The sequence below is a fragment of the Tenebrio molitor genome, chromosome 5 (genome assembly GCF_963966145.1).
Source record: "Tenebrio molitor chromosome 5, icTenMoli1.1, whole genome shotgun sequence".
Classification (NCBI taxonomy): domain Eukaryota; kingdom Metazoa; phylum Arthropoda; class Insecta; order Coleoptera; family Tenebrionidae; genus Tenebrio; species Tenebrio molitor.
Window position 1 is genome coordinate 13,198,646 of NC_091050.1, and position 26,197 is coordinate 13,224,842.

The 26,197-nt window shown below is 44.5% G+C and overlaps 7 protein-coding genes across 23 annotated transcripts in view; 4 read left to right on the forward strand and 3 right to left on the reverse strand.

Annotated features, from left to right (window-relative positions):
* Positions 1 to 62: 62 nt before the first annotated feature.
* On the reverse strand, positions 63 to 1,012 carry LOC138131315 (calmodulin-like protein 4). The gene is made up of 3 exons (XM_069048271.1): positions 901 to 1,012; positions 818 to 848; positions 63 to 767 (listed from the first exon to the last, which is right to left on the reverse strand). Exons 1-3 carry the CDS (start codon positions 901 to 903, stop codon positions 352 to 354), a joined length of 450 nt encoding a protein of 149 aa, XP_068904372.1. The 5' UTR covers positions 904 to 1,012; the 3' UTR covers positions 63 to 351.
* On the forward strand, positions 76 to 2,611 carry DPCoAC (dephosphocoenzyme A carrier). Of its 4 annotated transcripts, XM_069048269.1 has the most exons (5): positions 1,163 to 1,305; positions 1,367 to 1,580; positions 1,629 to 2,074; positions 2,123 to 2,303; positions 2,353 to 2,611. In XM_069048269.1, exons 2-5 carry the CDS (start codon positions 1,432 to 1,434, stop codon positions 2,501 to 2,503), a joined length of 927 nt encoding a protein of 308 aa, XP_068904370.1. In that variant the 5' UTR covers positions 1,163 to 1,305; positions 1,367 to 1,431; the 3' UTR covers positions 2,504 to 2,611. The 4 variants fall into 4 exon arrangements, with proteins under 4 accessions (XP_068904369.1, XP_068904370.1, XP_068904367.1 ...); XM_069048268.1 differs by lacking the exon at positions 1,163 to 1,305 and adding an exon at positions 76 to 334 and having other exon boundaries at positions 1,397 to 1,580; positions 1,629 to 2,303; XM_069048266.1 differs by having other exon boundaries at positions 1,629 to 2,303.
* Positions 2,612 to 2,704: 93 nt separating this feature from the next.
* Stat92E (Signal transducer and transcription activator Stat92E) lies at positions 2,705 to 13,220 on the forward strand. 2 transcript variants are annotated; one of them, XM_069048260.1, is made up of 11 exons: positions 2,705 to 2,856; positions 3,010 to 3,318; positions 3,372 to 3,540; positions 3,595 to 3,676; positions 9,366 to 9,475; positions 9,534 to 10,391; positions 10,444 to 10,700; positions 10,752 to 10,876; positions 10,932 to 11,087; positions 11,142 to 11,292; positions 12,155 to 13,220. In XM_069048260.1, exons 2-11 carry the CDS (start codon positions 3,017 to 3,019, stop codon positions 12,288 to 12,290), a joined length of 2,346 nt encoding a protein of 781 aa, XP_068904361.1. In that variant the 5' UTR covers positions 2,705 to 2,856; positions 3,010 to 3,016; the 3' UTR covers positions 12,291 to 13,220. The 2 variants fall into 2 exon arrangements, with proteins under 2 accessions (XP_068904361.1, XP_068904362.1); XM_069048261.1 differs by lacking the exon at positions 12,155 to 13,220 and adding an exon at positions 11,346 to 11,794.
* A 160-nt stretch (positions 13,221 to 13,380) lies between these two features.
* On the reverse strand, positions 13,381 to 14,990 carry LOC138131311 (solute carrier family 25 member 44). The gene is made up of 6 exons (XM_069048264.1): positions 14,877 to 14,990; positions 14,621 to 14,820; positions 14,480 to 14,572; positions 14,244 to 14,428; positions 14,007 to 14,193; positions 13,381 to 13,960 (listed from the first exon to the last, which is right to left on the reverse strand). Exons 1-6 carry the CDS (start codon positions 14,897 to 14,899, stop codon positions 13,641 to 13,643), a joined length of 1,008 nt encoding a protein of 335 aa, XP_068904365.1. The 5' UTR covers positions 14,900 to 14,990; the 3' UTR covers positions 13,381 to 13,640.
* A 71-nt stretch (positions 14,991 to 15,061) lies between these two features.
* On the reverse strand, positions 15,062 to 17,698 carry LOC138131310 (fibrous sheath CABYR-binding protein-like). Of its 2 annotated transcripts, none has more exons than XM_069048263.1 (6): positions 17,125 to 17,698; positions 16,629 to 17,060; positions 16,226 to 16,424; positions 15,997 to 16,146; positions 15,763 to 15,951; positions 15,062 to 15,716 (listed from the first exon to the last, which is right to left on the reverse strand). In XM_069048263.1, exons 2-6 carry the CDS (start codon positions 16,710 to 16,712, stop codon positions 15,103 to 15,105), a joined length of 1,236 nt encoding a protein of 411 aa, XP_068904364.1. In that variant the 5' UTR covers positions 16,713 to 17,060; positions 17,125 to 17,698; the 3' UTR covers positions 15,062 to 15,102. The 2 variants fall into 2 exon arrangements, with proteins under 2 accessions (XP_068904364.1, XP_068904363.1); XM_069048262.1 differs by having other exon boundaries at positions 16,629 to 17,075.
* A 99-nt stretch (positions 17,699 to 17,797) lies between these two features.
* Positions 17,798 to 18,289, forward strand: LOC138131316 (uncharacterized). The gene is made up of 2 exons (XM_069048272.1): positions 17,798 to 18,006; positions 18,052 to 18,289. Exons 1-2 carry the CDS (start codon positions 17,876 to 17,878, stop codon positions 18,272 to 18,274), a joined length of 354 nt encoding a protein of 117 aa, XP_068904373.1. The 5' UTR covers positions 17,798 to 17,875; the 3' UTR covers positions 18,275 to 18,289.
* Positions 18,290 to 19,827: 1,538 nt separating this feature from the next.
* CadN (Cadherin-N) overlaps positions 19,828 to 26,197 on the forward strand; it is a 224,392-nt gene continuing 218,022 nt past the window's right edge. For 5 of the 12 annotated variants that reach the window (XM_069048246.1, XM_069048250.1, XM_069048255.1 and 2 more), the window contains exons 1-2: positions 19,830 to 20,068; positions 24,432 to 25,787. In XM_069048246.1, coding sequence (XP_068904347.1) covers positions 24,458 to 25,787 — 1,330 coding nt within the window. In that variant the 5' untranslated portion in view covers positions 19,830 to 20,068; positions 24,432 to 24,457. Of the gene's footprint in view, positions 20,069 to 24,431; positions 25,788 to 26,197 lie in introns of all 12 variants that reach the window. The other 7 variants (XM_069048248.1, XM_069048252.1, XM_069048256.1 and 4 more) reach the window with 3 other exon arrangements.

Genomic DNA, 26,197 nt, shown 5'->3' on the forward strand with positions numbered 1-26,197 from the left:
AAAATGATGGTTTTCCTCTTTGCACGAATAAAAAAAAAAATGCAGGTTTAAAAAGGGAAAAATGATATTGCATTGATTTATTTACGTTCGTATTTTATAAATGGTTTCTGGTATTACATAAGAGTGACGGGGTGGAGTATTGGACCGACTTCGGCGATCTATATTTTAGTGAAACAAAAATTCATTGCCAACCCAACAGCCGCGAAAATCCGAAAATAAAAAGTAAATCGACAGAAATCGGTCAATTTTGCTTGTGACATGTGATATATTTACATAATTTCTCTTACAATACTAAACTATGAAAGAAATACTTTAACAAGAGTGCAATTATTAGGTAAGTATCGACAAGCATCAGTAGTAGTCAGGTACAGGTGCACAGGCAATTTTCACGAAATCCTCATACCGTACCATGCTGTTGTTATTAACGTTGGCCTCCCTAAAAATCCGGTCGACTTCCTTCGCGGACAAACACTCGCCCCAATTTTGCAACATGTGGCGCAGTTGCTTGGCCGTGATGAGCCCCTTGCCTTGGGGGTCGCCGGCCTTGAACGCGTCCACCACTTCCTTGGGCAGATTCTCGGTCCTCGAGTGAATGTGCATCACCTCCAGGAAGTCGGCGAAGGTCATTTTGCTACCCTTTTGCTTGAAGTAGCCAGCTAGTTCGGAGATCGTGGGGGACAGACCTAGACTCCTCATGATCACCGTCAGCTCGTCCAGGGACTTGATGTGGCCGGATCGGGCGAAAAGGTAGAAACATTCGCGGAACTCTGAAACGGAAACGATAAGAGGGCGGGGTGGGCGTCACGAGAGGCTTTACCGTCGATGTCCTGCTCCTTGAAGTAGCGGGCCTGAAAACAGAAAATCGGCGAGTTATTGAGCAATTCGGTGATTGATTCGTACCATTGTTGCGAGGTCTTTCGGGGTAAATATTTACAAACAGGACCACGTCGCGCCTCTATCAAGGTGAAACGCAGGTAAAAGTACAGTTAGTATCATCGGATTTGGCACAGATACGCACTGACATCATTGATGAATTATTTATCGAATCAAAGGACGATACTGCGTTTTTTATCGAAAATTGCGCGATAAGGCAGCGGGAGATTATTGGAATTGGATTTTTCACGTTTGTTAACCTAACACTTGTCTTTTTGCAATAAACTTTTCTAACAGATATCTCTTGTGTGTTAATTCATTTAATAACAAACACAGTTATGCAACAAAACAACCTCGGTTTTAGCGATAGTCGTTATCGCGGATCCTTTATTAGACGTCGTTTAACGTAGATGAGTTCCAATCAAAAAAAAGGTAACAAACTTTGACCTTTGCCACCTTGTTGTGTATTTGCGGTTCTGATCAAATCTTGCAGCTCCTCCAGCAGTGTCTCTTCTACTTCCAGCTGACCCAATAATGCCTTGACTCTGTCTTCCAACGATGGCTAAAACCAGCCATGCACCCCTCGAAACACAACTGAGCAACACTCAAATAGTCCTAACTAGTCTCTGTGCGGGCGCCGTGGCCGGGGCCTTGGCCAAAACAACGATAGCTCCACTAGACCGCACGAAAATCAATTTCCAAATAAGGTGAGTGCCCCGGACCCACTTGCCGCCGCTTCAGTTCTTGAGTTGCAGCAACCGACCCTACTCTACTAAGAAAGCTTTAAAATTCCTGCTGCAGACGTACAGGGAGCAGGGTTTCTTCGCGCTATGGCGGGGCAACAGCGCGACCATGGTCAGGATAGTGCCGCACGCCGCCATCCAGTTCACGGCACACGAACAGTGGAAGAAGATTTTAAAGGTGGACAACAAGAACAGCTCACCCAAGAAGTTGTTCTTGGCGGGCTCTCTAGCGGGGGCCACGTCGCAGTCTCTTACTTACCCACTTGATGTGGCAAGGGCTCGAATGGCCGTTACGCGCAAGCAGGAGTACGCCACTCTGAGACAGGTCTTTTACAAAGTGTTCCACGAAGAGGGCATCGCAGCGTTCTACAAGGGGTACATCCCGACGATAGCGGGGGTCGTGCCCTACGCCGGAGTCTCGTTTTTTACATACGACACGCTAAAAATGCTCTACAGAGGTATATTTCTTCGCCACTTGGTTCAAACTCTGATCTTGATGATTCTAGATTACGCTAAGCTTGACTACGATGCTACTCTAAATCCTGTTTTTAGCCTAGGTTTTGGAGCCATAGCCGGCATGCTAGGTCAGTGTAGTAGTTATCCGTTAGATATTGTAAGAAGAAGAATGCAGACTGATACTCAAGGGAAATACAAGTCAATAAGGGCAACAATTAGAATAATTTATCAGTTTGTTTGTTTTGTTTTGTTCTTTCTGGATTTAACAGTTTTGTTGCAGAGAGGGAATCATCGGTGGGTTTTACAAGGGATTGTCGATGAACTGGATCAAGGGGCCCATCGCTGTAGGCATTAGCTATTCTAGTTATGATAACATTAGGAGCCTTCTGCGCCAGCTATCCACGAAATATAATAATAGAAAGTTTTTGTAGATATTTTTTTTACGTGTAATTAACTGTTGTTATCGGAATGTTGTTTGTTTAACCAGCTTTATACAATCTTTATTTTGTTATACCTGGAAGAATAAATTTTAACTTGTAGGTTATGTTTTTGAATGTGGCGCGTGTTAGGCTCGATCGTGATTGGTCGCCCCCTTCCTGTCAATCTGTCGAATGTCAATCAGTCGCAGTCCAAGATGTCTGCTGTTTAGATAAATCGTGGTACTTTGGTGTTGGTTGCGCGCGAGGTAACCTGTCCGCAATTCGTCTTTTGAGAATTAGTTTTGTAAATGTGTTAGTTTGTCATTTGGTCCGGCCGGAATCGCCCCGTTAATCAACAGTAAAAGGTCAGTGTGTGTGAGTGCGGAAATCGCAGTTTTCGTTGTGTAAACAAGACGTTTCTATCGGTGCGGCCATCCCGCTTTCCGATGACCTTGATTGTCGCCAAACCGAACTCACCTGTTTTCAGCATTTACACTTGGTGATTGTGGGTTTTGCAGATCAAACATGTCGCTTTGGGCAAAAGCTCAGCAATTGCCCCCAGATAGTCTGCAACAGATCCGCGCCATCTACGGCGACCACTTCCCCATAGAGGTGCGACACTACTTGGCGCAGTACATCGAGGAGAAGTTCTGGTCGGAGGTCGAGCCGGTCCCCGAGAACCCCCAACATGAACAGTACGTCGCGGGGCTCGTCAACTCGCTCATACAAGAAATGGAGAACAAAGCCGCCGTCGTCAACGACACCGAGTACTTCCTGACCAAGTTGAAGCTCGCCGAGGCGGCCAAAATGTTCCGGCAGAGATACAGGTCAGTAGGGTTTATCCCGCGCGTTTCCGCAATCTCCACGTTACTTGTTGCAGTACGAATCCTATGCAACTTTTCACGTATGTGCGCCAGTGTCTCGCCACTGAGATGAGGTTGGTTCAGGCTTCCAACGGCGAGGCTCTCTCGGGCATTGCAAATTTAATGATCACCAATTCTGGGGCGGAAGTTTTGCACAAAATCGATGTTTTGAGGCGGCGGACGCAAGTAAGTGGGGTTGAACGACCGGTTTTGGGGTGTTTAACCGAGTTTGGGTTGTAGGACACTGCAGATGACTTAAGAAGAATGGAACAGGAACAAGAAGCGTTCGCCTTGCAGTATCATGAATGTACAAAAATTAATGGTAAGTCGACTAAAAATATTTTTTCTTATCGCGCGCGGGTTCAGATAAGTCGGGCGGGATTACGGACGCGATCGCTTATTTAGTCTCGGATTGCATTTTATATTGTTATTTTTATCATCTCCACTTGGATACAAAACATGAACGTTTCAGTTTTTACTCGATTTTATAGGGAATATACGATTGGATGAAAAAAACAAGGGGTTTGATAAGATTTTTTTTTCCAGTAAATTCGCGCGATTAAAATGAGTCATTCGCAGTGTTTATAAATTTGTCAATTTAGATTAATTACACGATTCTATAAAAATTCGCAAAGTTCCCACAATTATTTACCATTTCGCTTTAATTTAAATGTTCACCCAAGTTTTAAAATAAAAATTTGCTTAAATCGGGAGCAGGTACAAGATTCGAGAATAATCTATCTACAATATATTTGTTTTAGAGGAGATGTTTAGGTTTGTGTCGATTGATACATAACAGCTTAGCTAATGAAATTTCGTATTGACTGGCTCGCCCACGAGAAATAAATGAACAATGGGGTGGTACTCTACACACGTAGGGGATTACGAATTTATTTATGCATATTTTGTAACTCGTGTCGAGCGCTAAAGATAACATTTGTCAGTTGGACTGCAAAAGTCACACCCTTGTTGACAAGATCGCAGATATTTGTTTGCCGAACGCGCAAACTGTTACACAGATAGTTTGAATTTTCATATTTTTGTTGTGAATAATTTTTCATGTACGCAGAGATGATACATTTGGAGTTGCAAATAAAATTTAAAAAAAACCGCAAACAATGTGAATGTCCGCTTTGTCGATAACAATTTATTTATTGCAGCTGAACGAGGTGAGAAGACTTTCGGTGTACTTTTTGTAAGACCAGATAAAACTGATCTTAAATGTAAATAAGTCCCCTCGTGAATTTTTGTCGAGGGTATTGTTCAATTTTTTGAAGGATATCCGAGGCGAAATGTTTTCCGAGTCGTTTAGAGCGATAACAGTTTGCTCGAGGCGTTTATAAAATAGCGTCTTGAAGAGAATTGTTTGACCGCTTTGACGGATGTATACTTAGATGATCGGCATTAATTTGCATTTTATAGCATTAAATTGGTAAAATGATGCATCCGGAATCGGTGAAATTCTGAAAAAAATGTCGAAGTAAAGATGACGAATAACGAAGAGCAATTTGAAAAAGCAGGAAAAAATGTACAAACAAAGAGATGTGTATGTAAGAGATTTTTTGCTTATAGGGAGACAAAACACCGATATTACGGAAACTAGAAAAAATTTCTTTGTTCCTTAATTATGGGATAAAGATTATTGTCAGCTAAAAGTTTTTGTTTTCGAAGAGAAGAAATTGATTTTTTCCCAAAATTGTTGGAATTTCTTGTTAAACGAGACTTTACAGGTAGGACTTGTGGCCTCGTGAAACGGTGATTGTTTCAACCAGATATAACGTTTTTTTGGTCTCCGCAAAGGGGTTAGTTGACGATTCTTAATCTTGCCAAAAGTACAGTAAGCTTAGGAGACACGGTTGAAAATATGAAAGTGTAGGAATTTTACGTTGTTAATTTCAAAATGAGTAGTTCTACAAATTATTGGAAAAAAACAAGTTCACGCAGATGCATTTTTGAATTCGTTAATAATTGTTGATCGTAACGAGGCTCGGAACAGTTTTTGTAACACATTTTGTTCGGCTGTGCAATTTGTAATAAATAGTTGGTCGCTCAAGGTAATCCGTCTAGCACCGTAGTAATCAAAATACATTTAATATATTTTTATGCAAGAAAAAATATTATATGGACACGTGAAAAATACGTGTTTAGATTTACATATTTGCATTGCATGATTGAGAGTCACGCCTGTTGACGTCAAATCGAAAAAAATCTGTGTTTGACGAAATCGATTCAAAAAGTGAATAATTTCAGCATAACAAAGATGACAAACAAGAGAGATTTTCGCGCTTATGGTCTCTGAATGCGACGTTGCCAAACTGTCAAGTTGTTGATAACTGATTGAGGCTAGAATATTGCCGCAAACGAATCCGACGATTTATAATATGTACATAATATTAAATCGATATTTTTTGAAATTCTTGTGGCTAAATTTTGTTAAGTACGACTTTTCAGTGAGTCTCCTTGAGTTTCACCATCAATTTATTAAAAGTTCTAACGTTGTTGATTTATTACTCTGAAACTAGATTTCAGATTTAATTAAACTTTGCAAACTAACTAAATTAACTAAAATACAACGTGTCCCACAAATAATATATGTATAAGTACATTAATTTTAACTGGTAATAGAACTCGTTAATAGAAACAATATGTTTCAATATATTTTTTTGCTAAACCTTGAAGTTATCCAATTAAAATTATTGAAAAATTTGGCACAAATGTCGTTACCCGCCTATGGGGATTATTTACTTCGCCGATGTTGATAAGCGAAGAAGAAAAAACAAATGCAAGAAAACTCTCACTTGTTTTTTTGTGCTAACTTATGCACAGTGGCTAACTGCTGCGCCCGTTACTGTGACCTATAATGATAAGGATGGAAGAGAAAAAATAGAATCATACATATGGTAGATATTACATGAAAACAATTTTGATAATAAATATTTTAAACTGACCCTAATGAATCACCCATACCTAAGATAATGACAAAATGTCTCCTAAAATTAGTGTATTAATTCGTAAAAATTCTCATGAAGTAATCAGAGTAATCACTAATCATTACACGAAGTATTCAAAAGTGAGCGCCGTTATTGTCAATACAATAATGAAGGCACCGACGAAATTATTCTTTCGCTCTTTCCAGCATACCTGTTATTGCGAATTGTTCTCTTAAAACTTCAGTTGTATCGAGGAGCACTTCCGCACGCTTCACCATACACTACACAATATCTTGTATTCGCTATTCGAAAATAAACGCGTCATTTTCACAAAATTTTAGCTTAAATCACAGAATCAACACGTAAACACCTGCCTTTTGCAGTCGCATAAAACGAACTGAAAATGTAATCCTCTCTACCTCGGCCGCAGACCGAAAAAACTTTATTCTAAAAACACAATGTTTTGCGCAGATTTTACAAAAACTGTTATTTCACCGTCACATCATTGGGTCATATCAAGGCGGTCTCAAGTAAATGTAGATCGCCTTGGTCATATAGACAGCTCGTCAACTTATGGGGGAGGGGGGGGATAAAATACTGAAATGAAAATAATGCATACATACTTCAAAAAAAATGGTGTTCTTGACTTGATCTGTCATTGGTTAAAATTAATGTATGTAGAGCTCGTGCCAACTTTCATGATCGATGACGCAGAAACCAAAATGCGTACCGAAGCGTCTGTACTATTCGAACTAAAAACATCGGTACCATTTTATCACGCTTTACAGATTTGTGAGCTAATTTATGTTGATATTTATTTGGAGAAAAGCCGACAAGTCCTTAGATAATGTCGGACATTCTAATCCAAATCCTTGAACAGTGTAAAATGCAAATTTGCCGCCACCCTGAAAATTTGAACTAAACGACCGACGTTTTTACGTTTCACTTATCAAAATTGGGCTCCGCCTTCGCGCAGCTTTTGTCAAGGTCATCGATCATGACAGTTGGCACAAGCTCTACTTATTTCTGAGACACGTTATATATTTTGAAAGGTTTAGTCGTGGGAAACCACTACTTACGAAGGACAAAGTACAGATTTTCAGAAATATCTACATATTAATCTGAGAAAGGGTCTAGTCTCTGGTCGGCGGTTTGTTCTCTGAAAAAATAACGACCAGATAAAAGCATTCATTAAAGTGTCCACAATAGAGCATAGAGAATAGTACTGGAAATTATTTCACTTAAATAATGAATAATGAAAGATAATAAATTATTAATTCTCTTTTGTTGCTATCCATTTGCCGCCTTGATGATTATGAGTGCATTTTCTTTACTGTCAGTAGAGCTTATCTCGTTTATTACCTACCAGGCAGCTTTTTCAAATTATTCCTATTATACATACAGTAAAGGGTGTTTTTTTTAAATTTGTCCTCGAAGTTGGCGTGGAAGAGTCGATTGTGAATGACCCACTCGTCTTAAAAACACAGATTTTTCAAATTGCATACATACGGTCGGTGGACAAATAAAACTGGGTCACTTAATTTTTTTTTTATTGGTAACCTATTTTGCTTATTTAAAGTACGCAGCGTGTATTAATCCAACTTCTAAAAACGCGCGTTTTTTAAAGTTTCCATGGCAACATCAACAACCCGAGAGGACCTGAGAAACGTGAAGTCCAAATGTTAACTTTTTAATGATTGATCTGACAGGAGTACCTTGTAACGTCAAATAAAATACTACTATCAAATGTTTCAAAAGCTTTAATCAAATATTGAACAACCTTAATCTTTTAAATGAATGTGAATAATACAGTTGGGATTAAGTGACATATTGCAAATTAATTTTGGTTTTTTTCATTTTCCATGACAACGAAAGGTATATTCATGTCACATCACTAATGAATTCACGTTCTTATTTCAATTTTTTGTAATATTAATACCAGTACATATTTATGATTTCAAAGTGTACCAATAAAAAAAAAATTGCGTAAAGTATTCGTGGATAATTGGTGTTTAAAACACTTGCTCTATTTCGAACACTCCGGCTGCGCCGTCGTGCCCGAAAAATCGCGCGTGTTTTAAAGTCCTTAATATCCACTTATACTTTAATATAAATGTACTATAATCTATGTAAATCAGACCATTGAATTGTGTTAACCTATTTGTGATAAATCCGTAATTAAACAATGCAAATGTGTAAATTTTGACCTATTGATTGTCATTTTTGTCCTAGTTTCATTTGTCCATCGACTGCACATGTATTAAAAACACGCATAAAGTGAGGTTAGATTTAAACACCTGATCTGAGTTGTGGGTTCACAATCGATTCTTCAACGCCAACTTCGACGCCACATTTAAAAAAAACACCCGGTATATGCCAAACGAATCACGAAGATTTGAGAGCCACGATAACAAAAATTCATTCGCATATAATCTCGTACAAAATAATTGCACGCAGTCACAATTCTTAATAATCTGTTAGAGTTTAAACCGCATTTAATTTTCTACTCGTTTGGAAAAGAAGAAACAAATTCTTATATTTTTATCTAACCAGTAAAAATTGCATTTTGTCCAGTTTTGCGTACTAACCGCCGTTGCGGTGAGAAATTTTCCTGAAATTACGTAGGGAAAGATTTTTTTTTGGGATTATGTAGGCATACAATATTGTGTATTTCATCGAACACTACGAAACTTATCTGTCGCCGATTATTTATTTTATTTCAACCCACACATCTCTACAAATTGATATTTTCGTCTGTTCTATTAGATTTAATTTGGAAAAACATTTCTAATCGCCTACACCAGGTTAATAAGTCTCGTGTGAATAATAATGATTGTGACTTGTTTTCAAAATTGCTGGATTTGTTTGAAGACAGGCCGCAACATACGATCGAAGGAGACATAAACAAGACTTATTTAAAACATGTACAGATAAACCGCAACATTAACATAGATAATATAAACTGCGACAAAAAGTCTTCATAAAATAATTAAACAGCGAATTTAAGTTCAACATCCGGAAAAGTCGCTACAAGTTTGGAATTGGAATGCTTAAAAATGTGTCCAAATTCGAATTTTTCAGCGCACATTCAGCAGTTGTCTAGCCAACAGCCGCCCAACACGCAAGTACCGCCCACAGTGCAGAAACTGAATCGGCAGAAAGAGATGCTGGAACAAGTGCTGAACCAAAAGGTTGATTGATTTTGTTGAATTTGGATTAAATTTGTTTACGGTTGATCTGTTGTGACAGGTGGCGGGTTTGATGCAGTTGCGTCTAGCTCTGGGCGACAAGTTCAAAGAAACGATCCAGCTTCTTAATCAGCTGCAGTCGAGCATCCTCGACGACGAGTTGATCCGGTGGAAGCGCGAACAACAGCTCGCCGGCAACGGAGCCAATTTCAACAGCAACCTCGACACGATTCAAGATTGGTGCGAAAGTCTGGCCGAATTGATCTGGTTGAATCGACAGCAAATCAAGGAAGTGGACCGATTGAGACAAAAGCTGTCGTTGGACCCGCCGGGTGTGGCAGATCTGTTGCCTCAAGTTTTAGCCGATGTTACCCAACTCCTTTCTTCTCTGGTCACGTCGACTTTCATCATAGAGAAACAGCCGCCGCAGGTGATGAAGACCAACACGAGATTCACGGCGTGCGTCCGCCTCCTGGTCGGGGGCAAGCTCAATGTTCACATGACGCCGCCCCAGGTCAAGGTCACGATCATATCGGAATCTCAGGCCAACGTCTTGCTGAAAAACGACAAACTGGCGAAGAACGGAGACTGCAGCGGCGAAATCTTGAACAACACGGGAACCATGGAGTACCAGCAGGCCACCAGACAGTTGTCGGTCAGCTTCCGGAACATGCAGTTGAAGAAGATCAAGAGGGCGGAGAAGAAAGGAACGGAGAGCGTGATGGACGAGAAGTTCTCGTTGTTGTTCCAGTCGCAGTTCAGTGTTGGGGGCGGCGAGTTGATGTTTCAGGTTTGGACGTTGAGTCTTCCCGTCGTGGTGATCGTCCACGGCAATCAGGAACCCCACGCGTGGGCGACGGTCACGTGGGACAACGCGTTCAGCGACGCAGGCAGAATACCGTTCACAGTGCCGGACAAGGTACGATGCGGAATCAAAATAAAAAGGGAACGTCCACGTGGCTTTGACGCAGGTACCATGGGCGAGCGTGGCAGAGACGTTGTCGTTGAAGTTCCGCGCCGCCACCGGCAGACCCCTGACCGAAGACAATTTGCGATTCCTGGCCGACAAGGCCTTCCGAGGTAATTACAACGAAACGAGCAATCCGATGCTGAGTTGGGCGCAGTTCTGCAAAGAGCCGCTCAGCGAGAGAAACTTCACCTTCTGGGAGTGGTTCTACGCCATCATGAAGCTCACCAGAGAGCACCTGCGGGGACCCTGGGTGGACGGGTGAGTGCCGCACCGCGACGAGTCCCCGATCGAGACTTACCTCACTTTCAGGGCCATCATGGGTTTCGTGAAGAAGAAGCAAGCCGAGGAGATGCTGGCGACGTGTCCGTGCGGTACGTTCTTGTTGCGATTCTCGGACAGCGAACTGGGAGGGATCACCATCGCTTGGGTCTCGGGTAAATTTAGCGCGAAGCTCGAAAGGGCGACCGGTAGTAATCGCCACGGTTTCAGACACGGGAGAGGTGTTCAGCTTGCAACCCTTCACCTCGAAGGACTTCGCGATAAGGTCGCTGGCAGACCGAGTGGCGGATTTGAATCACCTCGTCTACTTGTATCCAGACATTTCCAAAGACATACCCTTCGCAAAGTATTACACGCCCTTCCAAGGTAAAGTTGTTGCGTTTGCGGCGTCCAGTTTGCTTCAAGTCTCACGTTCGACAGATAATCAACCTGCGACAAACAACGGATACGTCAAACCTGTCTTGGTCACTCACGTCCCGGGTTTGAGCGCCGCTAGCTACCCCAACACCCCGCAACATTCGTATCTTCAGTCACCAGATCCGTCAAGAGATACGCCGTCGGTCGCTAGCAGGTAATTCATTCACTCCCACCGATACTCACCAATAACGTTCCCTCGTGTCTCAGTTTTCAGAACATGCTTGACCTTTAAACCGTCAAAGGATCATTTATTGTGCATTTTTTCTTTTATATGTTTACATTGTTTCATGCAAAAACCGGATGATGAAACTGTGTGCTTTATGTATTAGTGATATTTGAGAAACTAGGTTTAGATTAATCATTTTTTTATCTATACTTTTTTTATGCAAACATTTACATCATATTTTTAATGACCATTTCTAGATCAATTTTATGAACGATTTTCGATACATTTACACACATTCTGGCCTTCTGACAGACAGGGTATTTTCTCTAAATCTAAGCGAACTAATCAAACTAAAGTGTTAAAGAGAATGTGATACGACGTTGCAATGCCTATAGAGAAACGTGCAGAGAAAAATGTTAGTATTACGAGGCAATTTAATGTGAATTTGTTACAACTATATACAAAAATTATAATCGAGTTTTTAATTTTATTTGTCTTATTTTCATCCCACGCAGCAATCCCAATTTACTAAATAAATGTATCACAACGTCTCTGTCAAAAATCGATGTTTAATATATTTGCGGCCGTCGAGACGTTTTGCTTTGGTATTTTCGCGAGGAGTTTCTGTTGTGCGGACCGCAGACTGAACTGGCGCACACGTCGCGTATGCTTGAGCCTCTCTTGGTGTTGACTGTCGTTGAAAGCATTCTGCAAACAGACGTAACCAGACACATTCGCAACATTCCGTTCTCGTCACGTCATTTGGTAGTTCATGTTGTCATTGAATACGCAATGATTTTGGTTGGTCTGTGTTGCAGTAATGTGATGTCTGGTTGTGTCTTTTGTGCAGTTATGCCGGATCGACCGCGACCACGGCGACGACCGGAGGCCCAGCCATGGACTATTTGGACCAGTTGGATGATTGCAACATCGACTTTAACGGTCTCGTCAACTTCAACGAGCTGATGCAAGGGTACAAACAGTAAGGTATGTAGTGGGGAGAGCTTTTACTTTTAAGTTGTCTGTTGGCTTTGGGACGGCGAGGCTGTTGATTTGGAGGCGGCGAGTCAGACCTCGCCGCGATCGTCGTGGATTAACAGTGGCAAGCTTTTTAACATAGTCGTAAGGAAATTTTATTTTTTTGTAACGTTGATTCAACATCGTATTTTATCTATTTTTATGTGTTGTGTCGTTTAAGTACAAAATTGTAATAGTTCGTGCAATAAATAGACTTTATTGTACTTTTGTAATTTGTATTATATTCATGTGGTGCTCGATATTAAGTTTTAGCTTTTTAGTTATAGTTCGAGCTGTACATTTTTTTATCTGTAAATTGATTCGGTACTTGAAACCGAAATGATATATTTTTAGATAACTATATAATCTTGTTGCACTTTGAGAGTAATCTATGTAGACAATCCACCAATAGGACGTTAATACTTTATATTATAGTATAGTTATAATGACGAACAAAATTCTCTAAAAGACTCCAACTTGTGCCATGCGATTCACTGTGGTGTAGTTAATTAAAGATTTTGTAAATCACCCGACACTACTCCAATTTAGACTTGTTGTCGATTAGTGTTCACCAAGCCGACACTTTTGTGCCTCTAGCTGATTGTTGTGATAAAAACACCTGATCAAATAGAAAGGCCTAGTAGATTACTTACAGATTTGCTCTACGCGGTAGACGCGCTGGCCCTACAAGAATAATTCCGCATACCTGCACCTCCTATTTTTCTAACCAGATTTTTACCAAGAGCACGAGCTTCTAGAGGAGTTGTTGTTGTAGTCCCACGCGCCTATTCATTGTTGCATTTTAATCGATTTTAAAGTATATTTGCAATATTGTTAGATCCTTGCTCTGGTGTTTTTAGAATAGTTTATGGTTTCATTAAATAAAACGTAACTACATGCTCTTTCGTTTTATTCATCCTTGCTTTCTCACTTAAAAAAATACGGCGATCTCCGACTAGTCCGGGGCAAGTCGACGAAAAAGTTGTTTATTTTTAAACAACGCTCGCGCCGCTGTTAGTACAAAATGTTGGGCGTTAGAAAAATAATTTCGCTCTCACCTATTTTTTTTTGGATTTATTCAGGGGTCCCTACCAAACATCCACTCTCTAAATCGACGAACTACAGCCAGATGGCCTGTTTGTTTAAAAATAACCCCTTTGTTAAAATGCCCCTTTTAATTCAACAACTAATAAAATTGAACTTAGATTAAACAACAGATTATATAAATATATAAATTAACAACTGACGGAACAAGTAAGATCGACCTCCACGAGGAGTGCTAAGTGTGAATTATTTAAACTACACATTGAACTATCATATCACCAGCGTACATATTTTTTGTACTCGTCATTGACCGATACGCGCTTGATAGTCTCGTAGCCGAGAATTATACTAAAGCTAAAAGTGGCAGATTGGATGAGCCTCGCACTTAGCCCTTTGGAGAACATCCTGAGGCCCTCCTCGACCCACAAGTCCTTGAAAGCTTGCCGCATCGATTCTAGCCTCTGCACTTGCAACCTAGCCCTGACGATGTCCAGCGGATTCGTGATGATGACAGTGGAGAAGCCCCCCAGAGTCCCGGCCATCGTCTGGATGAACAAATGGGAGACCCACGACGGCATGATGTTGTGCAACTCGTCTGCAACACCACTGTCAGTACAAGAAGTCGAGCGATCGCAGCTCACCTTGGTAAAATTGATAAAATCCCCACCAGAGGGCCGAATTTGGCACGTAGTTCGCTAGACTCGCCAAGTAACCTCTATAAAAACCCGCTATGCCGTCTTGTCTATAAATCTCTTTAGCGATCTCTAACGTAATCGTGAATTTACTAGTACCCGGTTTTAACGCTAATCTAAGAGTGTCGAATGCTTCCTGAAAAAGTTTGTTGTTCTGTGTGTCTGGGGCATCTAGATCTGGGTTACCTTATTTCCGTTACTGTGCACCCCCATCATCATCAAGTGCTGACTGAGGACGTCGAAAGGAACGATTATTGTTTGGCTGAACACAGATGCGGTCCCGCCTGCTACTAGCGCCCTCACGCGGGAGTCAACATTTCTTTGAGCTAGTAAATGACGGATGCCCTCATATATGGAAATATATACAACACCTGCAATTATCTAATCTCGGGAAATCGGAATGAGTCATCGCCGATCATTACCGCTAACTATCTGGACCGAGGACACCCAAAAACCCTTGTATAATCCAGCTATACCTTCATATCTGTAAATTTTTCCATAAGCATCAAACATACCTTAAAATCACATTTTAAACGGCAATTAGCGAGGGTCTGTCTGCTTACCAGTGTAGACGTCATTGTGTTTTTGGATTTGTAACCTTGTCTTTATTAATGTTAGGGGATATAGGGCACACCTGACTGTGAACGAACTCAACATGGACAAGGGGAAGAACTTGGTCTTGTCCATCATTTCCCATTCTATAGTTTTGATGAACTCTGGGGGTGGCTCTACCATCGTGGTCATCCCTTGCTCGTACGTGCTTCTATCAAGTTAAATTACTTCTAAAATTCGTAGGCATTATTAAAATTGCGTCGTTACGTTACAAAGCTGCGAAACCACATTCTTTCGACTAGTTAGTTACTATCAAAAACATCTTTTCGACTTTTATTTATAAAGGACATTGTGTACTTTGACACTGACAGTCAGGTGTGCTCACATGACGAGGTTACATAAAATCCCTAAACAAGCATTGCGTAACGCGCGCCAAATTCAAATTCAAAACGTTCAAGATCGGAACATATTTTATTAAAATAAAATGGAAAGATCAAGTCTCTTCGGGTTGGACCTCTTCCGCTGGAAGCTCCTCAGCGATGGGCTCCTCTGCAAGCGATGGTTCAGCCGGTGGCGCTTCTTCCGGCGGTGGCGGCGCACCTGTCACCGACTGTCTCTCCTCAAGCACCACCGTTTCTTCCGCTACCACCGAGCGCTTCTCTTCAATCACCATGGACTGTCTCTCTTCGACCATCGCCGACTCTTCGGGTGGACCCGCTCCCAACGGAGCCACCTCCTCTTTGATAATTTCAGGTTCGACTACTGGTTGCAGTTCCTCCACAGCTTCACCGCCTTCTGCAGGAGCCTCGGGCGGAGCTTCCGACGGAGCTTCGGTCGTCGGCTCGGTGGTCAGCGGTTCAGTCGTCACGGTCGGCTCTTCTGTGGTGGGTTCCGCGGTGACGGTCATCTCCTCCATACGCTCGCTCGGCGGCTCCACCGCCTCCGACATCGGCTCGGACGGCGGCTCATCGGTGGCAGCCTCGCTCGGAGGCAGCATCTCAAGCCCCTCGAGCTCGGGCGACTCGGGACTGGGCAGCGCTCCTGAAGGTATTTCCTGGTCCAACGCGGCAACTTGGTCACCGGACAACTTCCTCGAGTCTCTTTTCTCTGCAAGGCCCAAATGAGCCAACCAGACTCGAAGGCGCGCTCTTACCTTTGGGTATCGACTCCTTCTTTTCAGTTTTGGTGGGGCGCGCCGCTGTTTGCGTCCCGGGAGTCGGCAGGAACAGTTTGTACTCGTTGGGGAGTTCGTCGTCGCTGTACAAGACATCGGAGAAGTAGATTCTTCGGATTCTCACGTTAGCGTGGATTTGCACTCGAGTGGTTTCCAGATAAGTCGACCCTAAAACAATCTGATACGATTTGCAAGCCTGAAAGAGATCTATACCGTAGGCTCGTTTCGTGAAGTCGGCCAGATTGAACTGGACCTGGTTCCAGCCGCTGCTGAGCCCTATGGGCATCGTCGTGCAGAACGGCCTCACCTTCGTGGTGGACTGGAAATTGGAGACGCGAAAACGGCGGTGCATGTCTTTATCGTCTGGAAGAAAACGGTCAGACCGTCGCAATTATGCGGCGGGTGTTATTATCTTGTTGCGGCGCGTTTCCACCGCCCTTACCCAAGATCTGAATCTCGAACGTGAAGTACTTCTTCATGTTCTTGATGATCATGACGAGAAAGGGGAGCTTGATCCCGAGGGAGAGTCTCGGCTTGATGGGGCATGTGATGTAAGTGGTGGCCACGTTCGTGCCGGATATCTCCAAGACCAGCGACCTCACCTCGTCGTCGACGACCCGCCTGATGTGGCCATTCTTCACCTGAAACATTCCCGGACCTTCACAGGTGGATCCTCCGGAGATAACCCGGAAAAGCGACGTCGTGAGCCCCACACGTCGCGCGTACTACGTGACCCGCCTGAAGATCTCCGACCGCATTAATATGCTAATGACCGGCGCGTCGTGATGAATGTCGCGAGACTGACGTGAAACCGCCTTCCCGTGGGCCCCGGATTCGAAACTCACTTGCTTGTCCCACAGCTGCAAGGGGTTGCTGCCGACGCTGTAGAAAATCGAAATAAATCCGCTCTGAAATGTATTGGCAAACATCACGAAAACTAATTTCGTCAGCTGTCACTCGCTTTATTTTGACATTGACTTTTACATGAATTTGCGTCGATGGAGAATTTACAATGCTGAATGGACGAGAAAGGGTGACGGGGATTTGTGAGAGGTCAAAGATGCCTCTCCGAGTCTTCCATTACTTGGCCGAGGCGGTAACGCTCCTCTAGGTTCATACTGACGATTTGGGATTTCTGCAAAGGTCTGAGAACAGGGGTGGAAAGTGCACGCGCGAGTCTGACGTAGTTCAGAGCTCTGCTGCTGGAATCTCCGATGTACTGGAGTTGGCACTCGAACTGTCGTCTCAATTTTGCAACTCTTCGCCTTATCCTGTGCCTGCAAACGACATAGCTACGTTCACACTTCGAAAGCAACTCCGACGTAACCCCCAGGTACTCACTACGGCAGTTCAAATTTTGTGTAGCTGGGATCGTTGGAGTCGTTCGACGTGAGAACTTCGCAGTTCAGCTTCTCGATGGCTTTCCAACTCTTCGGACCATCTTCGTCTTCCAAGAAGCTCCACGACTGGGATCCGCTGCTCGAATGTGACGGTTCCTTGAAGCTGACCCTCGACGGGGTCAATCTCACTAGGGATTTTTGAGACATTCCGAAATAGTGCCCGCTAAAGTATTCCCGAAAGTAAACCCACAGACAACAGTCCTTACGAGGAATTTCAGAACATAATTTACTGGCGTTGCTAAGCGAACAAGGATTTGCTCTTGTTGGTGGGGTCAGCTGCTGATAAAATTGTGTCTTCCCTCTGGCATCCCATTTTTATCCTTGTTTGCATTCGAGTGCCGGTCCAGGGGTGTTTGTTATGTATTAGGCGAGCCCTCGGCTTTAATATTTCACAAAAACAAAGCCCGCGGTGTGCTTAATATTTGATGCAATTCCGAAGCCTCGTCTAGATGAATTATCATAACGCGAGTCGGAGTTTCGGCGGGTGCGAAATCCATCAGGGAATTTATTTTCTTTGCGGCTCGGGACAACCTGGTGATTGGACAAAAATAGAGCGAGAGTAATAATTTAAATCCCCGATGAGGAGATCGATGGAGTGGAGGCGTAAATAATGAAAAATAAACAAAGCGGGCGCTTGGCAACGCATAAACACATCCTGAAATTCTCTGAAGCGGTCAGAAATTCGCCATAAAATGTCTGAAACCGAGTTGAGGACGGTGAAGTACGCTTTTGCAGAAGAAGAGCCTCGGCAGAAGCTCAGTTGTGAAATTTTGTCGCTGAACGATTCGAAAGACCCCAGTTACACCAACCTCACTGTGCCTTAGTAAGTAGAGGTTATGAAGGGGGCGCAGAAATAATTCTCTTTCAGTCGCGTGATTTGCAGACAGAGATACCAGAAAGCCGGGACCAAACAAAGGCTTCAGTTTTTGCGGGAAATCCGCACCCAGGAGATATCACAGTCGAAAGCGCTGAACGGCGTCAGAATCCACAGGGTGTTTGTTAATCCAGTGCTGGCGCCCCCCGATCCGGCCGAAATCATCAAGCTCACCCCCAAGCAGCAGTTCAAACTGGAACACTTACTCAAGGAATAAAATTTCCCCCTGAAACCGCCTTTCATTTGATGACACCCCCTCGCCCGTTGTGAGATTTTAGTTTTACGGCAGGTGTGTTGAATTCAGCGCCTCTTTGTTTGCGATGGCGCCGAGAATATTAAATTTAGTGTCGGTGGTGCGAAGATGCGGAGGCGGCGCCCATAAATAACGCTAATAATCGGAGTGTTTATGTGCATCGATGTTGGGGATTTTATTGGGCTCGTTTGAAATCCTACCGCCCTGGAGAAAAAGACGGCGATTTTGTGTTGTTCGCGTCGTTCAATAAAAATTTATCGCCAAACATTTACATGAAAGGGGCCATTGTTGTTCCAGTTTAGAGAGTTTTAGGCAATAATCTCTATTCGTGCATAAACTACTGTCTCGCCTGATTTGTTTTATATTTATTTTATGTCGGCAGGATTCGGGTGGCACCACTGTCGCTGGACCATCTGGCGGCGAGCGCGCGAATGCGTCCCACAGGTAAACGTCAAAGTGTTTTCGGCTCACGTCAAAAATGTAAACTTCAAAACTATGCGGCTGGATTTTGTTGTGATACTTATGTCAAATTAGGAGCTGGATAAACATGCTTCAAGTTCGGTGCGTGCATAAAATTGCAATAAATTAAAATTTTATCAATAGCAATACAATGTTGTAATGTTTAAGGCGTGGTTTAACAAGCGGTTTCGAGTCTATTCATAAAACAGCCTTTGGGGACTTTCAACTTGATGTCGATTTATGATGTTGGAACGTTTGAATGTTCAAATATTTTTACAAGGTTTATGCTAAACTCAAACAAAATTCGAGACTTGTTGGCGATTCTTGTCAAAGAAACCGTTTGAATTTTTAACTGTTTTATTTGTCGTTTGTTAGTTTGTTTGCCACGAAGATTATTGGTTATTACATCCATAAAGAAAAAAAAAAAAACAAGCTGTGATCATTTAGCGAGCAACGTGCAAGGTCACGTGGAACTTAGGATGACTTCCGGAGCAAATGTTTTAACTAATAGGTAAGTAAAGTTCTTTGTCGGACATTTTTGTGTTGATCCGCTTATTTTTGGAAATCTCAACCATTTTTTTCTGTTAATTCTTTCTGTTTTTTTATATCTGATGATTCTTTTTCCACGTCAAGTTATTTCTTCTAAGTAAATAAAAAAAATAAAACAAATGAAATCGTCTCTTAATTCTATTTTCCTCGAAACCGAGCCCACTACGCGGCAAGATGTATGCTGTCAATCATCCTTCCGATGCCGACGCCTCTGACACCTCCCCCTGACCGCCGCACTCCCACGCCACTGGAACCTTCAGTCTGCCGCTTCGTGCGTCCAATTTTTCGTAATTTCTCTTCGAGGTGAGTCCACAAAGTATCACCTCCCTAACTTTGACATTTCATCCCCGCCGCCAGTCCGTGTTCGATGCCGGCGCGCCGCCAACCCGATCGCGCTCGTGCCATCCCGGCGGGCCTGCTCGCGTCGGAGGGTGCATAGCCGGCGGCGGCCATTTTGTGCCGACTCGTGGGGCGTCGTCGTTGTTCGTCCGCCGTCGTAACCGAGTGGCGTCCCATCTGCGCGAACACAGTTCGCTGGGACAGTATCGACACGGGTTTTGTTTTGAGGAAGATGCTGCAGTAGTTGGCTGATGACTAGTGTTTTGATAGTTCTTAGTGAAACTGGTGTGTTTTGCGTGTGTCCAGGCATGACAGTGAGCGGTCTGACTTAAAGAGGACGCCGCTGCAGTGCCGGGAGAGGAGTCGACGTCGCCGGCACCGAAACCGCCCCTATTCGGACTGCATTGAAGAGTAAGTCGGCGGCGGCGGACGTCAAAGAGCGCGGCCGAAATCGCGGCAGCGCCGCGAACGCGGCCCTTATTGATTTTGTGCGGGCTTGGGGGCCAAACGTGCACGGTGCGTGTCTCGGCCGCCCGCCCCGGTCGGCGCACATGCTCGCCGCCCCCGGCGGGGGGTGTTTTCTATTAGTTCTGGATGTAAATAAAGCGGAGTCATTCGCGCCGCCGGTGCTTCACGCGGCTAGACCTATTGATTTTTCGCCCCCCGACACACTATTTCGGAGTACTCGCAATTGGACGCCTTCCAACCGGAAAATGCACACAGTGCGCACTTTTCCCACTCATTCATCGACTATTTCCGCTCCCGGATCGATCGCCGGATCAATAGACCCTCACGTGGACTATACACCGTGGACCAGCAAACTCGCGCGCGCACGCCACCCCCAACAAACCGCATCTTTCGAGGCCCTCGATGCACAAATTATTTATTCCCGACGACTTCGTTCACCCACCGTAAATCAACCCCCCCACCCCAACAACTAACACACCATCGCCAAAAACTCGTCAGCGGCGCCCCACAATGGGGGCCCATTACAATAACCTTCATCGTTGATTAACTCGCGTTCGGAAAATTGCACCATTTTAAATATCTCATGGGGGTGCGATCCCGTCCTACATTTATCGATTCAGTCCTGCCACCCAACTCGTCTCGCTTTGACATTCGCACCGATTCGAATTTTTGAAAATTTTATTACTTTCGACTGCTCTCGTGGAAATTAATTAAATACCGGAGTGCACTCAAGTTAATTAGTTTCTCGACTGTGCACCGTACAAACTTTTGCCAGAACTGGTCGCCATATTTGCATTAATTTTCGTTAAAAAAAATTAGTCAAAGTAGGCGTTGTCCGCGTCACGTGAATTTTTCGCGTCGTGCGACGGCATCTACGACGTGCGTGCACGTCGTACAGGGCCTGGTCGCGTTTTTCGGTGTGTGGTTTTCGTTACGTTCAATTTTCGAGATGTCAGTTTGTGTATTGTCGTTTCCGTCGTGTTTGCCGTCCATTCTTTGCTTTTGTGTTTTTGCGTCAATCAATCCAAATCGGTTTATAATGTGAAAGGAGCGGCCCCGTGTGTCAGCTTCGTTCGTGTGCACATTGTAAATATTTCAAAATTGATCAGATTTTTGTGATGTTGTCAACGGCGTATTTGAAAAGGAACCCTCCAATATGTAAACGTGCGCCGCCTCAAGTATTTATTTATTTTAAATACGAGTAGCACTGACAAGTGACAGCTTAACAAAACAAATGGATAAATAGCGACATTGTGCCTCTAGATTTGCCAGATTCGCCTCACTCGCACACACAAAATTATAGTCCGGTCACTGTCCCCTCAAAAAGCACCCACATCGGAAGCTTTCTTCCAGCTAGATGATGTTTTTATTCGGCAGTTAATAATCATGACAAAAGAGAAAAGATAATAAAAAAAGATAAAGAGATATTTTCTGAAGAAAACTTCTTTTTGACAGCTCTTATACCCTGTAATTTTTTTTCAATGAGTTGGATTGTTAGATACTTTTAATGTAACGCGTGTTCAGATAAATTTGTGGTCAAGCAGGTCCCGGTTTTCTTTCTTTTCTGAACGTAAGTCTTGTCATTCAGATGCATAAGCTCATTTTGATCAGTGATCACACGTTCATCTGTTGAAATTAAAGTTTTTGGTTTATTTTATACATATTATTTCCCTAATTATAACACCGGTTTCTGAAATTCCTATTGATGATCCACTTCCATTCTCCGCGTATGCTTCCTGTTTCACGAACAATTCGACAGCTGATGAAGCTGCGCCATACGTCATCTGAAACAAGAGTAAGCACCACCCCATCTAGTACATTTTTTTTTGAACACACGTTATTAGTCTAGATGGGATAAAATTCTTGATGAATCAAGTGCCACAGATCTCCACTTGGATGTCTACGATTCGATTATTTTGGTAATCGTTAGTGTATTGTTTCGGGGCACGTGTCAATTAAATTTTCCGAGTGAGCCGCTGTTTCCTAACCTCGTTTGTGCGTCATCCTCCAACTTTTCCACTACATAACTCGGTATTTATCTCGGGGGTGCGTTCCCAAAAATAGCGCAATAAAAAAGTTTCAAGTGTCCGCTCGAGATGTCAACGATAAGGGGGCGGCTAACGGCGTACGAATTAATTCGGCTGCGGCGGCGTCTCACCCCCGGACTAGTTTCCCGGCCAATCTGTCATTAGATTGAGCAGACGAATTTTTCGCCCGGTGCCGATTTGCTTTTCAATTAGGGCGCCGCTTTCACCCGGATCGATTGGACAGCCGATCCGGTAATCCGATCGGTTTTTTGACGTTCGAAATTGGCGCCGCAACTTGCATTTTTGATGGACCTGCCGAGCCGGGCCCAATTATTCGCTCGTTTTGGGCTCGATAAATATTCGATGGAGCTTCGAGTTCCCACGAAGGCGGTTGATCCCGGTCGACGGTGTTCGATGCAAATCCGTGTCGGTGTCGATTTCAGAAATCGCTTAACGCTAAACCTCTCCATGACGAAATAAAAACCAAACAGAGCGACTTCCGCTCGGGGAGCGCCGCCCTCCTCGTGGAGGTGGTGTCTCCCGCCGCTCATTGATTTTCCCTCGCCCACTTTCACGTCGGCGATTTTTTCGTGCGGCGCCCTCGCAATGATAAAACTAATTGCCGAAATTAAACAAATCTAATTTTGTGCGGGGTTATCGCAGGAAGGCTCGCAGGTCCGCACCCGACCACCGTAACGACGGTGCGGGCCCACATAAATTTTACAAATAGTCGCAGGGTGGCCGGGCTTTTACGAGCCGGGATGTACACGTTCATGTAGTTTTCTGACGATTATTCCCGGTTTGATTTGTGGACAATGCGCCCCCGAGCGATCCAATTACGTCCGGATACACTTGCGGAACGACCTCCTGATCGCTCCCATTCGAGGAGCCGCCGCTGATGAATTTGCGGCAAATCCGTAATTCGCATTCTGCCGCTGCACGGCTCGCCTTAATGGGTTTCTTATCGGCGGCGGAGAGGATCTCGTGTGTTTAATTTGCCCGCCACGGAGTGCATCTGACCCAAAAACGCTCGATTCCGATCGCATCTCGGAAGTTAGGTTAGGAACGGCTCCACAGAGAACTGTCACTTGTCGCGACAAGTAAAGGCGCTTTTACGCGGTGAAGCCGCGCTCACCCTCGCTGGAAAGGGGAAGTGATTACCTGGCGCCGGCACAGATTTCCAAGACAAATTAATCCCCGACAACGCCTCACCTAATTACGACATTGCAGAGTTCACCGCGTAATTAATTTTTTGAAAGCCGAACCGCCGTCGACAATGCCTATAAGTTACCCATTATTATTTTATACAGGGGATATCATTTTTCATCCGGGATTACAACAGCCGCCGTTGAAATTGTTCAACAACTGTGTAAGCAAAGACAAAAGCCGGGGCCACTTTGTCGCGCGGATTAAATAAAATTTTACAGGTGTGCAATTGCATAAAGCCCCCTTCACACAATTTCGGACCTAGGGGTCGGAAGTGCGGCCGCACCCACCGCTTCCACATCGATAAGTTTCATTCGGTGATTGCTCATTGTGCTGTGGGAACCCGTCAGGGTAATTATCGTTGTGTAAACTCTTACGTTAATTACACCGTCTTGGTGCGTTTTTGCGGGTTCATCCTCCGACTTGCGGCTTAAGCTCCGGGCAAGGTGTACCAGTGTTAAATTATGAAAGTTCGATCAATACTCGTGCACACACATACACACATACGGAGATGCAACGCCTTTGTCGGGTATACCCGGTGATTGCGGATAATTGGCGCTACAGCGGGAATTAGCATCCCATTTGTAAAAGTGGGGCGCACTTTGATAAACAGTGCGGTTGGTGGAGCAAAAACCCAACAAAGAACGGCCGGGAATAACCCGAGAAGATTTATTCTTGTCCCTTGTTCGCGTCCCCTTTCCTCGGTATTCCGGGGACGTCGCCGCTCAAATTTTTGCGTCATCGTTGCGAAACGGCCGAGATAGAGGCTGGCAGGGTTCGGCTTTTTACACAAATCGAAAAATTTACGGCCCCAAAACAACAAAGCTAATGGTTTCGGGACAATTACATATATGCAAACATACATACATACATACCATAGATATTTAATAATAACTTGGATAACCCTTGAGCTGTTGGTGTAATGAGTTAAAATTTGAATAAGTTGTTGGTGATTGATGGCGGGTGTCGATGAAATGAATCTCGATTGCGTTACAACAACAAATTTATTAGTCGTTGGTGATTGACGTTGTCTTGAGTGGTGTGCCGCAGGTGATGAGCGTTCGTTTTTGCAGGGCCTTAACTCCGATGTGGCGGTGAGATGCGGCGCAGTAAGATGGGAGCCACCTTGGCTTTGTTGGTGTCGATGTGGATCGCGTCGACTTTGTCGGTGTCAGTGATCCCCCACGACGCCCATCCGGGGTACAGCGTGAAGAAGTACAACAGCGGCCTGAACTACCGGCTGCTCGATTCCGGTTTTTCCCAGTTTTTCACGATGCTCGAGGACGGTTCGATAATGACCGTGTCGGACGTGAGTCCGTTGGTGAACCGACCTATCGACCTCCTGGTCCTGGAGGGCGACGGCAACAACACCAAGACGCACATGTTGCAGTTGTACGTGTTGGACAGGCGGAACATGTTGAGTTTCAAATCGGACAATGACGAGGTGTTGGGCCGGGTCGCGGAGAACTCTCCGGCCGGGACCAAGATCGGGGGGCTGCCGGTGCTCCAGGCGGCGAGCGGGTTGACGACGGTGCCCATCACCTACAGCATAATCGGGGGCAACGCCGCCCAGGCCTTCGAGCTGAGGCACAGCTTGACGGGGGACGTGCTGCAAAACGTGACGGTCAGCGACAACCAAGCTGGGGTCGACGTGGTGACGGCGCAGGTCCTGGACCGCGAGGAGAACGCCAGATACGTGCTGACCATCCAGGCCAGCGACCCCATCGGGGTCAACAAGGCCGTCACCAACGTGGTGATCGAGGTGGAGGACGAGAACGACAACAGTCCGGTGTTCTCGCAGAAAGTGTACCGCTTCGTCGTCGGGGACGACTCTCTGGAAGGCGACAACGTCACCACCTCCTGGAAGCGCTTCTCGTCGATCGGCAAGGTGGAAGCCACGGACGCCGACGGCGACAAAGTCGCCTACAAGCTCGCCACGCCCACCAACTACCTAGTGATCGTCCCCCAAACCGGCGACTTGCTCTTGAGCGAGGAACCCGCCGAAGAAGTCGACTTGGAGTTGGTGGTGGAAGCGCACGATTTGAGAGTTCCGAGTCGGACGTCTCCGCGTCCCGCTCAAGTCCTCTTCAAATTCAAGCCCCCGGAATCGTCAAAGGTCGAGCTGGATTTGGACCTGCAGGAGCTGGCCGAGAGGGAATTGCACAGAGGTAAACGAAGGGTCACGAGGGCGGTGCGACCCACCAAACGAATCGAATTTACCGAGTCCGACGGCGACACCGACGGACGGAATGTTTTTCAATTGGAAAAGGAAACTGACAGGGAAACGTTCAAGATTAGGGACGAAAACCCCTGGGTCACGGTCGATCCTAATGGGGCCGTGCGAGTCAAGAAGAAGTGGGATTACGAGGAGTTGGGCCCCGAGAAGACCATCGACTTTTGGGTCACCATCACCAACGCAGAGAAGGGCGGTAAGTCGATTTTTAATTTTTCCTACACTTGCGTCATCTAAAATGTCTCATCTCTGTCCAACCGTACAACCGCGAGAAACACAACCAGAGTCTCTGATTAGACCGCACGATTTGTATCACGTGTCCCGCCAAAACAAATAAATTCTCGTCTTAGCTTGTCGGTGCACGCGTGCTGATTTATCTCTGTGCATGTGTGAACCATTTGTGATCATTTCGCATTTCACTGTTCCGTCTCTCGCTTCGTTGTTTGTGAAATCAGCAAACGTTGTTTTCGCAAGAAGTTTGACGAGTGACGCAACCGTTACAGATGAAAATATTTGTGCTTGTGGCAAGAACGACGTTGAATAATTAAAACGTTGCCCAAATTACGTCCCGAAGTTGGACGAAACTTTTTAAATAAATTTTGATGG